This window comes from Monodelphis domestica, chromosome 2 (assembly GCF_027887165.1).
Source record: "Monodelphis domestica isolate mMonDom1 chromosome 2, mMonDom1.pri, whole genome shotgun sequence".
Lineage (NCBI taxonomy): Eukaryota > Metazoa > Chordata > Mammalia > Didelphimorphia > Didelphidae > Monodelphis > Monodelphis domestica.
In genome coordinates this window covers 153249484-153262300 of record NC_077228.1, presented here as the reverse complement: position 1 = coordinate 153262300, position 12817 = coordinate 153249484, and the positions used below count along the sequence as shown (strand labels likewise).

General features: G+C 35.4%; 1 protein-coding gene across 4 annotated transcripts in view; it reads right to left on the bottom strand.

Annotated features, from left to right (window-relative positions):
* LYST (lysosomal trafficking regulator) overlaps positions 1-12817 on the bottom strand; it is a 248382-nt gene that overhangs the window by 28779 nt on the left and 206786 nt on the right. For all 4 annotated transcript variants that reach the window (XM_056816097.1, XM_056816099.1, XM_056816098.1 and 1 more), the window contains 2 exons: positions 6210-6350; positions 1880-2097 (listed from right to left, as the gene is read on the bottom strand). In XM_056816097.1, coding sequence (XP_056672075.1) covers positions 1880-2097; positions 6210-6350 — 359 coding nt within the window. The remainder of the gene's footprint in view (positions 1-1879; positions 2098-6209; positions 6351-12817) is intronic.

Sequence of the window (12817 nt, the reverse complement as noted above, 5' to 3'; positions counted from 1 at the left end):
TGGCTCAGTGGACTGAAAGCCAGGCCCAGAGATGGGAGGTTTTGGGTTCAAATTTGGCCTCAGATACTTCCTAGCTATGTGACCCTGGGCAAATCACTTAACCCCCATTGCCTAGCCCTTACCACTCTTTTGCCTTGGAACCAATACACAGTACTAGATTCTAAGATGAAAGGTTAGGGTTTTAATTTTTAAAAAAAGTATTTTTTAAAACAGAGATCTATATAAAAGAGTATCTTTTTGTGCACCAGTATTAAAAGCCTGGAAAACATCATTTTGTTTAACCGTATAGTACAGACAGATAAGAGAGATAGTTCAGTTAAGTGAAATGCAGGTAGGCAACATTATCAAGTAATTCTGGCATAATTATAATGAAAAATGTGAATTCTTTAATGTATGGCACTATTAAATTTTATTTATTAGTATTACAATCTATTATGTTCAGTTTACATGTTTCAAGATAAAGTAGGACAATAAATATATTGAGTATAGGTCAAATTCAATTTGAGCATATTCCTTCTAAAAGCACAGTTCAGTATATGTAATTGTATACATGTGTAAAAGTCTCACATACAAATTTCACTAGTTTCTAAACAAAAATTTTCAGCAGTTTGAAAAATTAAATGCCTTTCAAATATCCATTTTGAAATGAAGACATAAAAGATTATAATTAAGTTCTATCTTTTTTCCTGTTTACTTGGCTTAACCATGTTCTAAAATTCAAGTAAGGTCTGAGCAAAGTTCAGTATGTCCTGTTCTACACTAAGATTTGACAAATGAGTGTGGTATAATAACAATAACAGGTAAATTCTACTAGTAAAAGCATTTCGCATGGCTCTTTCAGATAACTGACTTTTGGTGAATAACTGAAGCAATTGTATATTTTGTATTGGTTAGAGATTACAGTTCAACAGTCAGTGAAATGCCAGTGAAATTGGAATTTGATGTATATCTCAAAATCGTATGAATTTTTCATGTAAACTGTTTCATGAATAACTTCATAGGTTATGGAAAAGAACTGAATGCAGAGATTATGCTTTACGATAATTTTTGACTTCTGCTTCTGGAAGGTAAATGTGAGAATTCTTAAATGTGTCATTGAAAAAAATTATATTTTAAAATTTAAAATTCCTTTTTATTCAGAATTTAAACACCAAGGGGGCAGCTGGGTATCTCAGTGGATTGAGACCAGGCCGAGAGATGGGAAGTCCTAGGTTCAAATCTGGCCTCAGACACTTCCCAGCTGTGTGATCCTGGGTAAGTCACTTGACCCCCATTGTCTAGCCCTTACCAGCCTTACTTTAATCTAGATGTAGTCATGTATTTCAGAGTATTTGTGTGTTGATAGGTGGAATTCCACAAACTTTATATGTTCTGTAGTAATTTTGAATGTAATTTATTTTTTTCTTCTTTCAGAACTTTGTTAGTAAGTTTAAAAGCTCATGATTTTTATTGGAAGTAAACAATCATACCATCAACAAAAAACAATAATTTTGTTTCTTCTTTATCTATGCTTGTTCTTTCAATTTATATATCTTATCTTATTGTGATACCTAGTATTCCTAGAGCTATATCAAATAACAGTGGTGAAAGTACACACCTTCGTTTTATCTTTATGGTTTTTTAAATTTTTTATTTAAAAAAATTTTTAGCATATAAAAATTATATTTTAGATCTACTTTTTTCAATAGGATTCTATCTCTAAAACAATAATGAAATTTAATTAAAAAAAATAACCCCCCAAAAAGATCAAGATTATAAATGTCTTATTTTTTGGCCAGGTTTATCTATGAAAACCATGATAAACTTGTTTCTGTTATTTTGGGTAAGGTGTTTTTTTTTTTTAAAGAATCAGTTTTTAACAGAAACTAAAGCTACTTACAGCTGGATGGAATACATTGATGGCTTGAACAGAAGACTTGCCCTTTTGCTTAAACCCAAATACTAAATCAATCCATTGACAAATGTTCTGGGACACATGGTCAGACTCCAGAGCCTGTCGATGTATGAGGATAAAAAGACGAGGGTCATTACGAGCCCATGGGGGAAGGTTGACATGATTAACTCGTTCACCATTCTGGCGGACACCAAAATCAAAACCTAAAAAAAGAAAATAAGTTACTTTATACTAATAACATTTATTAATAGGAAGACATTTACTACTAAACCCACATTCTCAGTGCCAAGAATCTGAAAATATACTGAGTTTTTCTTCTACTACCTAATCAGGAAAATAGCAAATCAAGTTATTTGTGAATGAGAAATATTAAGTATCCCTACTGTTCACCCAACTACTTTCCTACACTATTATGTGATCAAATGGTGTTACAGTGTGTTAGGAGATCTTGTAGCCTTATCCTTTTACTACTCTGTAATCACACTGGAGAAACAAAAGCAAAGTGATATTGCACCAATTGCACCAGTCGGATTTCCAAATGCATAAAGTTCTGGGTCAGATACTCAGTTGTGAAATATACTCTGAATCCTGTTTCTTGATACCAGATATAATTTCAAAGAAACATTCAAAATATTTCTGTCAAAAAAAAAGTAATAAAATTGCTGAATTTGCATGTAAAAAATATTTGCTGGAGCTACAAACTACCTTCCAGTTTTGCCTGCAGGGCCTGTCCTGCTGCCATCTCAGGGTCAACCCAGGCCACCAGCTTCCAGAATTCCAATTCTTGTCTCTAGTAGTTTCTTTAGCTTGTTGGCTTCATACTCTCATCTCCTATCTCCATCCCATCATATGTACACTTCTTCCTGTTCCTGGCCTGCTGTGAAGGGGGCTTCCCAGGACACATCACCACCTGCCCTAAAGGAGGACCTTCAACAGTCTAATCACATGCCTTCCTTGATGGATCTCTGTCCAGCCAATGATGCTCTGAGGTCATTCCTCAATGGTTATCTCCTAATACTCGCCTCATTCCAGTGATTCTGAACCCCAGGCTGGCTATGTACAAAACGTGTTCCCTTGCTCCATAACCAACAAACTTCCCTTCAGCTTAAATTTTTCCTTTTCTCCTTCTTTCATTTTCTGTCATTCCCTAAGACCCAGCTCTCTCTTGACAACACTGCATTATCCCTGGCCATCCTTTCCTGAACAAGCTGCTTTTTTTCATTCATGTCTTCTCTTCTACTCCTCAAAAATCAAAAGTCAGGGTCAGGGAGACAATATTCCTTATTCCTCCCAATGCCACTTCTATACTCTCCCATCATAAACCATCATTTAGTAACCTCTCCTTCTCTATGTCATTCAATACAAATTCATCACCAATCCAGATCCTGGTGGCTATGAGTTACCAATTTCCAGAACACTTTCTTTCCTTTTACTTTTCTTTTTTCAAAACTTACTTAGTATTGATTACAAGGCAGAAGAGCAGAAAGGGCTAGAAAGGGGGGGTTAAGTGACTTGTCCAGGGTCACACAGCTAGAAAGTGTCTGAAGCCAGATTTAAACCTAGGACCTCTTGTCTCCAGGCCTGTCTCTCTGTCTGCTGAGCCACCTAGTTGCACCCTTTTCTCCTTTTTCACTGAGTTGATTGACTGGCTCACAATTTTCCCTTTCTATATAACTTGAGTCTAATACTAGGGGACTCCAACATACATATTAATATTTCCTCAATCTATACTATCTTCTACTCTTAAGCCCCTTTCCAATTTGTTCAATGATCACTCACAATTCACCAACACCCAAGCTGAAAATATTTTCACCATCCATCTCATGTATTCAGCCAAATGGAGGCAGGTAGAAATCATCAAGCTATACTGATTGGACCTACTACAACTTTGTTACATAGTCTCCACAGGCCCTCACTGTAGCAAACTTATTTTTTAACCTCTCCCTAAATGATTTGCTATCCAAACTTTTCCATGTCATCTCCTCAACCCCTTCCCCATCAAGTTAAAAACCTTGCTTCATATTATTTCACTGAAACAAAATTGAGGCAATTAGAAGTTTCCTCTTCTCCTCTCCTCCTTACTTTATATTAATCTGATATCTTCTCCCAATTTTTTTTCCTTGTTATGGCAACCCCTCTACATTCATCCTTGATCTCATCTCTTCACTTCTTCTCCAGGACACTGCCCAATCTATCATACCCAATCTTTCTATAATCTTCAATTTCTATTCTTTCTAATCTATTAGTTCCTTTTCTGATGTCTACAAACACTCCAAACTCCATAATCTTTAAAAATCCTTTCATTTGATCTGACAATCCCCATTAGATAGCATATAGTATTTATCTTCCTCTACATGGGAAAATTCCTTGAGAAAACTTTGCCCGCTAGGTGCTTCCATTTTCTTTCCTGTCATTCCCTTATAATGGGTCTCCTTCTTCAACTGCAACTGTCCTCTCCAAAGTCACTAATTTATTATTCCACTTTTCTTGACTTTTCTTTAGATCTGACACCTAGCCATTACCTCTCTTGGGTTTTGTGAGATTGTTCTTTTCCTACTTGTCTGACTTTTCTTTCTCAGTTTTTCTTACCAGATTTTCACCATGCTCTCTTCTCATTTTAAAGTATACTATTATCTCACTTGATTATCTCATCCAACTCCTATGGGTTCAATTTTTATCTCTATGAAGATGATTCTCAGATATCTAGGCTTAATCTCTTTACTGAGCTCCAATCACACAACACTCACTGCCTATTAGAGACTTCAAATCAGATGTTTCATAGGCATCTCAAATTCAACATGTCCAAAACAGAACTCCTAAGTGAAACTCCCAAACCCTCTCAACCTGAACTTCCCTATGACTGTGGAGGGCATCTCTATTGGCTCTGTCACCCAGGCCACCTAGATATTATTCTTGACTCCTCACTGTCGCTCATCCCATATATTCAATCTGTTGTCAAGTGTTATTGTTTCTACCATTATAACACCTCTTGCATATGCTCCCTTATGTGTCTATGCCATTACCCTAATACCAGCACTTCCCTCCCACCCTTGTAGTTGTTCTATGTCTCAGTCTTTCCCTGCTTGAATCTGTCCTCCACTCAGCTATCAAATTATTTTTCTAAAGAATAGACCTGATGATGTTATAACCTCCCCCATATACCATTAATTCCAGTGGCTCCCAATTATTTCTAGGAGCAAATTAAAAGTCCTTTGCCTGGCATTTCAAATCCCTTACAATCTAGTTTTATTTTACCTTTCCGGACTTAAAAAAAAATTCTTTTCCACCTCCATGCACTTAAAAAAACCCAAACCTTGCTTTCTGTCTTAAAATTGACACTGAGTAGCAATTTTAAGGCAGAAGAGTGATAAGGGCTAAGAAATAGGGGTTAAGTGACTTGCTCAGGGTCACACAGCTAGGATGTATCTCAGATCAGATTTGAAACCAGGACCTCCTGTCTCGAGGCCTCACTCTCTATCCGTTGTGCTACCTAGATGCCCCTCTTCCACGTGCTTTCTTAAGATCTAGTTATATGGGTCTCTTTAAGATTCTTGAATATGATAGTCCATTGCCCAACTCTGTGCTTTCTCACAGTCCCATTTCTGGAATGCTGTGATCCTTCATGTCTATCTCTTAATTTCCTTGGCTTCTTTTGAAATACAGCTCAAATCTTACCTTATGAAGGTTGTTTTTTCTGGTCCCCCCATTAACTCACCCCCTGTTCAACTACTAGTTCCTTTATTGCAGCCACATTGTTATTTAGACATTATCCCCCAGATTGCAATGTGAGGCTACTTGAAGGCAAGATCTATTCATGCCTTTCTTTATATCACAGGTACTTAGCACAAACTTGGGAATGTTTACTAGATACTTGTTGACCAACTTGTTGACTTTTTTCTCTTCTTATTTATCTTATATGGGAGAATTTTCTATGGTATCTCTCCTTAGACAATGTAAGGATCTTATGGCCCGAGACTGCTATTTTTGTCTTTCTTATCTGATTAAAAAAAAAACCCAGAGTATATATTTCAGAATTTCTATTGATTTATCGAATATATCTGGTTAAAATAATTTCTCTACTATCAATCATAAAGTTGAATTGAAGAACACACATGATTTAAATGCTGCTTTCAATAAGTATAAACCTCCATAGGATTTTAAGAATCAAAGTGATGGTTAATAGCTTTAACAAAATATTTAAAATCTAGAACTTGTTTGAAAATAAAATCATAGACTTTAATATCTGTGAAACATGTTTAAAATGTTTTTAGTAAGAACACGAGAAATGCAATTTGAAATTACTTAATGCTTTTACCTTCTCGGTTAACTAAGAACTCTGGTAAATAGAAAAACTCTGGAATTAGTTCTTTTACATCAGTCATGGATTCAAAAGATGAGAGACGCCAAGTTGTATTTGTAGAATGAAAGGTTCTGTCTGGTATATCAAAACTTTGGTCTACAAAGGAAATCAAAGAAATTTAGTTATAAATACAATTTCCACTGTTAGGCCATTTCTTATGAATGTACTTCTATTACTTCAAATGGTTAAAAAAAAAAATATATATATATATATTCCTCTAGTTCAGTCAGCAGTTCCATAAAAAAAGCGCGCTCTCTCTCGCTCTCTCTCTCTCATCAGAAATGTTATAAATCAGTGATGGTGAACCTTTAGAGACCATGTGCCCAAACTACAACCCTCACACCAATGTGAACAACTCCCCCCTGGCTTACTACAGACAGGGGAGGGAGGAAACAATTGCATTGGGCTGCTGGGCAAAGGGGCAGCTCATGTGAGAAATGTCCTCAGGCACATGTGGAGAGGGGAAGGTGCACAGCCCTCTCTAGTACACATGCCATAGATTCACAAACAGGATAACAGATGAGGTTATATGACCTCTGAGGTTTCTTTCAACTCTTAAGATTCTATGATTTCTCTTTCATTTGGGCATATAATGAAGGACTAATGACATAATTTCCTGTCAAATGCACAAACCATTTTACATGAATGTCGAAAAACTATTTTAAACTAGTGTTCTATTTAAAAAAACCCTGTCTTTGGGGACTGTTTGTGTGCAAAAGCACTTTTGATCTTCTCACATTACTGGTCTCATCCACCTTCAAATTCATTTTGGAAGGGACTCAAGATGAATATACCTTGTCCTAAATTCTGCTTTATACTTAACAGATGTATTGCTGGGAGAAAATTTTGGAATCCCACTGCATCTTATATCACTTTTAAGTCAGCTTTTAGATGGAGGCCTAAATAAATAGCCCACAAAAAAGCCATATTCCAAAATTCCATATTGTGATGTGGAGATGATCTTGAGTTCTCAAAGGCTATGGGCTATGACAGTAGAGTACAAGTTCTGGCAGCCTTTAAGAACTCTTCAAAAATGGCAGAATCTGTCAGAACTTGTACTCTTCTGACAAAGCAGCAGTCATCAAGAAGTGACCTTGGGTTGACAATGGCTTTGCCATCAGAGGGCAAGTTCTGGCACAATCTACCATGTTATAAAGGTTAGATGGTTGATTACTGAGTGATGTATTCTTTAGTTATCACAAATAATGAATTAGAGAAAAACATCAGATTGGCCTCTGTTCTGTATAGATTCTACTTCCTTGGGGTATTGGCAGAGGTGAAAAAAGGGGCAGAGGGGCTTAGAATCACAGTTTTTAGATTATTTATAAACATTAACTTAGTTGTTGGTGCACTAAATGCACGATTCTTGTTCAACATCTAATAACTTTATATATAACTAGAGGAAATTAACCATATTAATATGGTACTGACTCATATTTTCAGCTAAATGAGATGATTACTTCTTCATTGAATAAAGAGATAAGAAGATTCACCAAGAGTCCAAGGGCAAAGATAAATGTCATTTATATTTCCTTTGCAATGTTTATGTTAAAAATATAAGCAAAAAGACCACTCTGAAGATAACTTGCTTATGCAATAGTATTTGTTACAGTGGATGAAGAAGTAGAAAAAGTCTGTAGAGAATTCTTAGGGGTTCCCCAAACCAAGTCAACATATACATGAAAACTTTTTGACTTCAAAGTGAAGTAAAATGAAAATAATAAAAGATGGATTGAAAAATCTGAATCAGGATTAAGAAATTAAAAAAAGCCAAAGGCTCGTTTCAGGAGATTCATACCTTTATATACCCTTAATACTTTCTTCAAGAAGTGTGTCATGGGCCATAAAACTATACATATTCTTTGTTCTAGTAATACCACTATAAGTACTATATCTCAAAAAGATCAGAGATAAGAAAGGACCAACTTATACCAAAATATTTTTAGCAGCGCTTTTTTTTTTGATAGTGGCTTTTTTCTTTTTTGTAGTAGCAAAGAATTGGAAACTGAGGCATTACCCAACACTTGGGGACATGGATAAACAAGCTGTAGTATATGGCTGTAGTGGAATACATAAGAAATAACAAATAGGATGAGTTCAGAAAAACCTGGAAAGATTTAAATGAAGTGATGCATAGTGAAGTGAGTAGAATGAGGAGAACAATGTCTATAGTAACAGAAATATTGTAAGATGATCAACTATGAAGGACTAAACCATTATCATCAAAGCAAATTTCCAAGATAACCACAATGCTATCCACAGCCAAAGAAGGAACTGTTGGAGTCTGAATGTCATTCAAAGCTTGCCATCTTCCACATTAATCCCTTCAAGATATTTTTATTGTATGTGTGATATCTATATATTCTATCATGATATAAGCAATATGGAAATATATATTTATTTAATGAAAGCAACAGTATAATCTATGCTAGATTATTTAATGCTGCAGGGGTGGGGAGGGAGATGGAATAGGGAGGGAGAAAATCTGAATCCTAAAATGTCAGAAAATAACTGTCAAAAATTGCATCTATATATGATGAAAAAACTAACTAAATAAATTTAAAACAAAGAAGGAAAAATTAAATTAAAAATTAAGGCAAAAAAGAGTATTATTACAAAATTTATTTATTTTTCAATAGGCAGAAATGACAATGATATAAAATTCACTTTGGAATTAGTTGTTTTAGATTAATCAGATGATCAGCTAATTAGTGCAAAGATTACCAGCAATACAAAATGATATGAAAGGATAAAAATAAGGGATAATAATGAAAAGGATTAAGATGGCAATGCATAGTATAATAATAGCTCCAATCCAAACCATTTAGACAAACTATTAACTTTAAAAAAATGATCATCTTCTTCAGAAGCTTAACTGATAGAAAGTAAAAGAAATAGCCTTATCCAGAAAAAGTTCCCTTATTTAGAATTATACTCAAGAAAAACAATTTATATTTTGATCATAATAATATAAAAGTCTGAAAGATTTCAGAACTCTGATAAAAGGTAGTCAACAACTGTGACTTCTTTAGACTGACACTTAACTAAGTATATTATTGCCTCTTGGCAGAGACACGAGAATAGAGGTTCAGAATGAGACATAAATATTTTCAGATATAGCCAATACATTGATTTATCTTGCTTAAACATTGTTACAAGGCAGGAGACTTCTTAGTGAGGGGAGTGAATTAGTGAATAGTCACAGATAAAAAAGGGGAGCATTAATAAAATGTACCCCCCAAAATAGGACTATTTTGTTACTAGTTTGTTAAATATACATTTAAAAATATCAATGCAACATATCATTGTTTCATATACAATTTTCTTTTCTTCTATATAGATTAAAAGGTCTGTATTGCTGATGATGGCTAAATTATAATGTCAAAAAATATATATGTTCTCCTTGCCAGGTTGAAAGACATTGTATTCAGGACATTAGTTTAGAATATAAACTAAATTATAAAACATTATGAATAAAGAGGGTTGAAAATTATGAGTATCACTGTCTTATAAAACAATGGATTATGGTAGGGTAAAAGTTTACAGAAAGCTTGGCATGAAACTCAATTAAATCAGATTAATGCAAAGGCAGTTATAGAAACTGGCCAAAAAAAATAACAACAAATGAATGTGTAATTTATTTCAGTGTTTCTATAGTAATCTATTATCACCATATATAATAATCTACATTTGAACTTAAATATCTCTATATACAATATGAAATCTTTGTAAATAGAAATATCATTTAAAAAGATGAAGCTAGGAGAGCAGGCAAAACAGACTAAGTATACTTGTAAGAAGCCTATGTTTGAGAAGAGTTCTGAAAGCACATTTTTCAAGATATTTGAAATAGGAGAAAATATTCGCTAAAATGGGAGAAAAATCATGCATTGTATTAGAACCAGGGTAAAGAGATCTAAAAGAACAATAACAACTGACCTTATTTTTTCCATTTTTATAAAATTTTTATGTCTTATTCCAGCTTTATTCCTTCAACAAAATGTTTCATGTACATGATTTATGATCATACCCTATAGATTTTAAGATTGTTTCTTGCTAAATAAACTATGAAGATAACCTTTTTAAATGATTTTTAATATCAATTAAGGCATAAAAATGAGACATATTCAAAGGTAAGCACTGCTGTCAGAGAAGAACAAAACCTTAAGAAGACAAAGGGCCTGAATTTGAATCTAAACTGCTATATATATTTCTTTGACACTGGGAAACATTCAAATTCTCTGGGCATCAGTGTTCTCTATAAAATGAAAGAACTGGATTAGATGATCTCTAAGGTTCTTTTGAGCTCTTAAATTTGTAATCATATGTCAAGTTGGTCAATAAGCAATTAGTAAGCTCCTATTACGTGTAAGGTACTGTGCTAAGAGTAGGGGATATAACATATGGCCCCTGCCCTTCAGGAACTCATATTCTAACCATGAAGATAAAATCCAAATAATTTTAAGTACAAGATATAGGGGAATGTGAGCTAATCACTGAGGGAAGACACTAGCTGTAGGGAGTGGGAAAACTAAAGAAAGTATGATTTCAATTGAGTCTTGAAGGAAGTCAGAGAAGCCAGGAGTCAGAGGCAGGGAGTGAAAGTATCCCAGACATTGGGGATAACCAGTGAAAAGGCAGATTCAAGAGATGAAGTTTCAGTTGTGAGGCACAGCAATAATAAAGCCATTGTCTCTGCATTGTAGATTCCATGGAAGGGAGTAAAGCAGCAGAAAATTGGAAGGCTAAGGATGGCCAAGTTGTGAAGAGCTTAAAAAATGCCAAATAAAGCTGGCAGTGTATAGAGTGCTAGGTCTGGAATCAGGAAGATTCCTCTTCCTGAGTTTAAATCTGGCCCCAGACATTAGCCTTGTGGCCTTGGGAAGGTCATTTAACCTTATTTGCCTTCGTTCCCTGATCTGGAATATAAGCTAGAAAAGGAAATGGCCTATTACTTCAGTATCTCTACCAAGAAAATCCTGAATTGTGGCATTTAAAAGAGTGGGTGCCATAAACTGTAAGAGTTAAAATGGTTGAAGATATAAATTGTGATAGATATAAGAGTGGGTGAGTATATTGTGACCGCAGGAAATATGTTTTCACTACAGTGTCTTGTTTTAAATCAATATTTAAGGTGGTCACCAGGGAAATATTCCCAATTATGAATATACCCAAGTCAACTGGGTTTTATAGAGAATTTAATTAATAATACAATGAGGAATCAAAGAAAGAGAGAGAGAGAGAAAAAGGAAATAAATGAGAAAAGAATATGCCGGCCCAGCCAGCCCTGGCCAACCCAGGCCTAAGCCCTAAAAAAAAAAAAGATCAGTCAGTCCTAATCACTCACTATAAGATCTGTTCAAGCGAGGATTCAGGGGGACAGAGTCTCCCCAGAGGGAATTCTAGCCAGAGTCAGCCTCCCTTGAAAGACTTCCTTAGAGATTATCTCTCAAGAGCCTGTATATCTCAAGAGATTTTTCTCAACAGTCTGTCCTTTTTCTTATATAGCAGGTTTTCTCCTATGTTACCTCCCCTAAGTTCTTCCATCTACCAATCACAGTAGACGTCTTTCAAAGGACAGCCCATTCTGAATTCACACCTGAGTAGATTAATCCTTTTAGAGTGGAGTCATGAAGATTCAGACACAACTATGACTGAAAACAATGACAATATATCTGATCTAAAGATAACAGGAAGACAACTGAATTTCTTCAGTTGGGGATGGGGGTAACATGGTCAGATCTGTGCTTTATGGAGATCACTTTGGCAAATGAGTGAAAGACAGACTGTAGTGATGGGAACCAGGAAAGAGGGAAATCAACCAGAGCAGAATCCAAATGGAAGAGGAAATCTTTACAAATAGTGAAATCCTCTTGCTGGATTAATTTGTCGGTGCCTTTAAGTATTTCCATCAAGTGCCAGAATACTACCAGGACTATTCAGTGGGATCCAGGCCTATTCTAAGAGATAGGCCCCAGACTTTGTCTAGATGATAAAGGAAGAAATACAGCTGAGCTCCACTTAATACAAACTCTTTCACAAAGATTGAGAAAATGTACCAGACTGAATCCTGATCCAAAAATCCAAGGAAAAAAATCACTGTGAGCCATTTCCAGCCCAAGTATGCATAGAAATTAAGAGAGGTCTGTGGACACTGAGGCCAAGTTTGACCAGCACACTCCATGAAGAATGTTCCAATGCACAGGAACTAAAAGGGGACTGAGCTATTTACTGAGGCAAGCATAGGTATCATTCTGATGCATGGAGATCCTAACTGTGTGCATGCACATTGCAGGAATAGGTGCCAACTGACTGCTCTGTTGTAGTTAATAGCTAGTTCTAGGTCACAAATGCAGGATGGACTGAAAAAGATACTTGTGACTTGGGGTCCCATTCCAGTGCCCTTGACTGGGTAGTAGCTGTTCGTTTGGTGGGGCACAGATTCCAGGAGGGGAGAGGGATCTACAGTTTACAAAGGAGTAATGTGGGCATTGTAATTAGAATCTCTGTTACCCTAAAAACTACAATCCCCAACAAAACTATGATTCCCAGTACCGTACTCA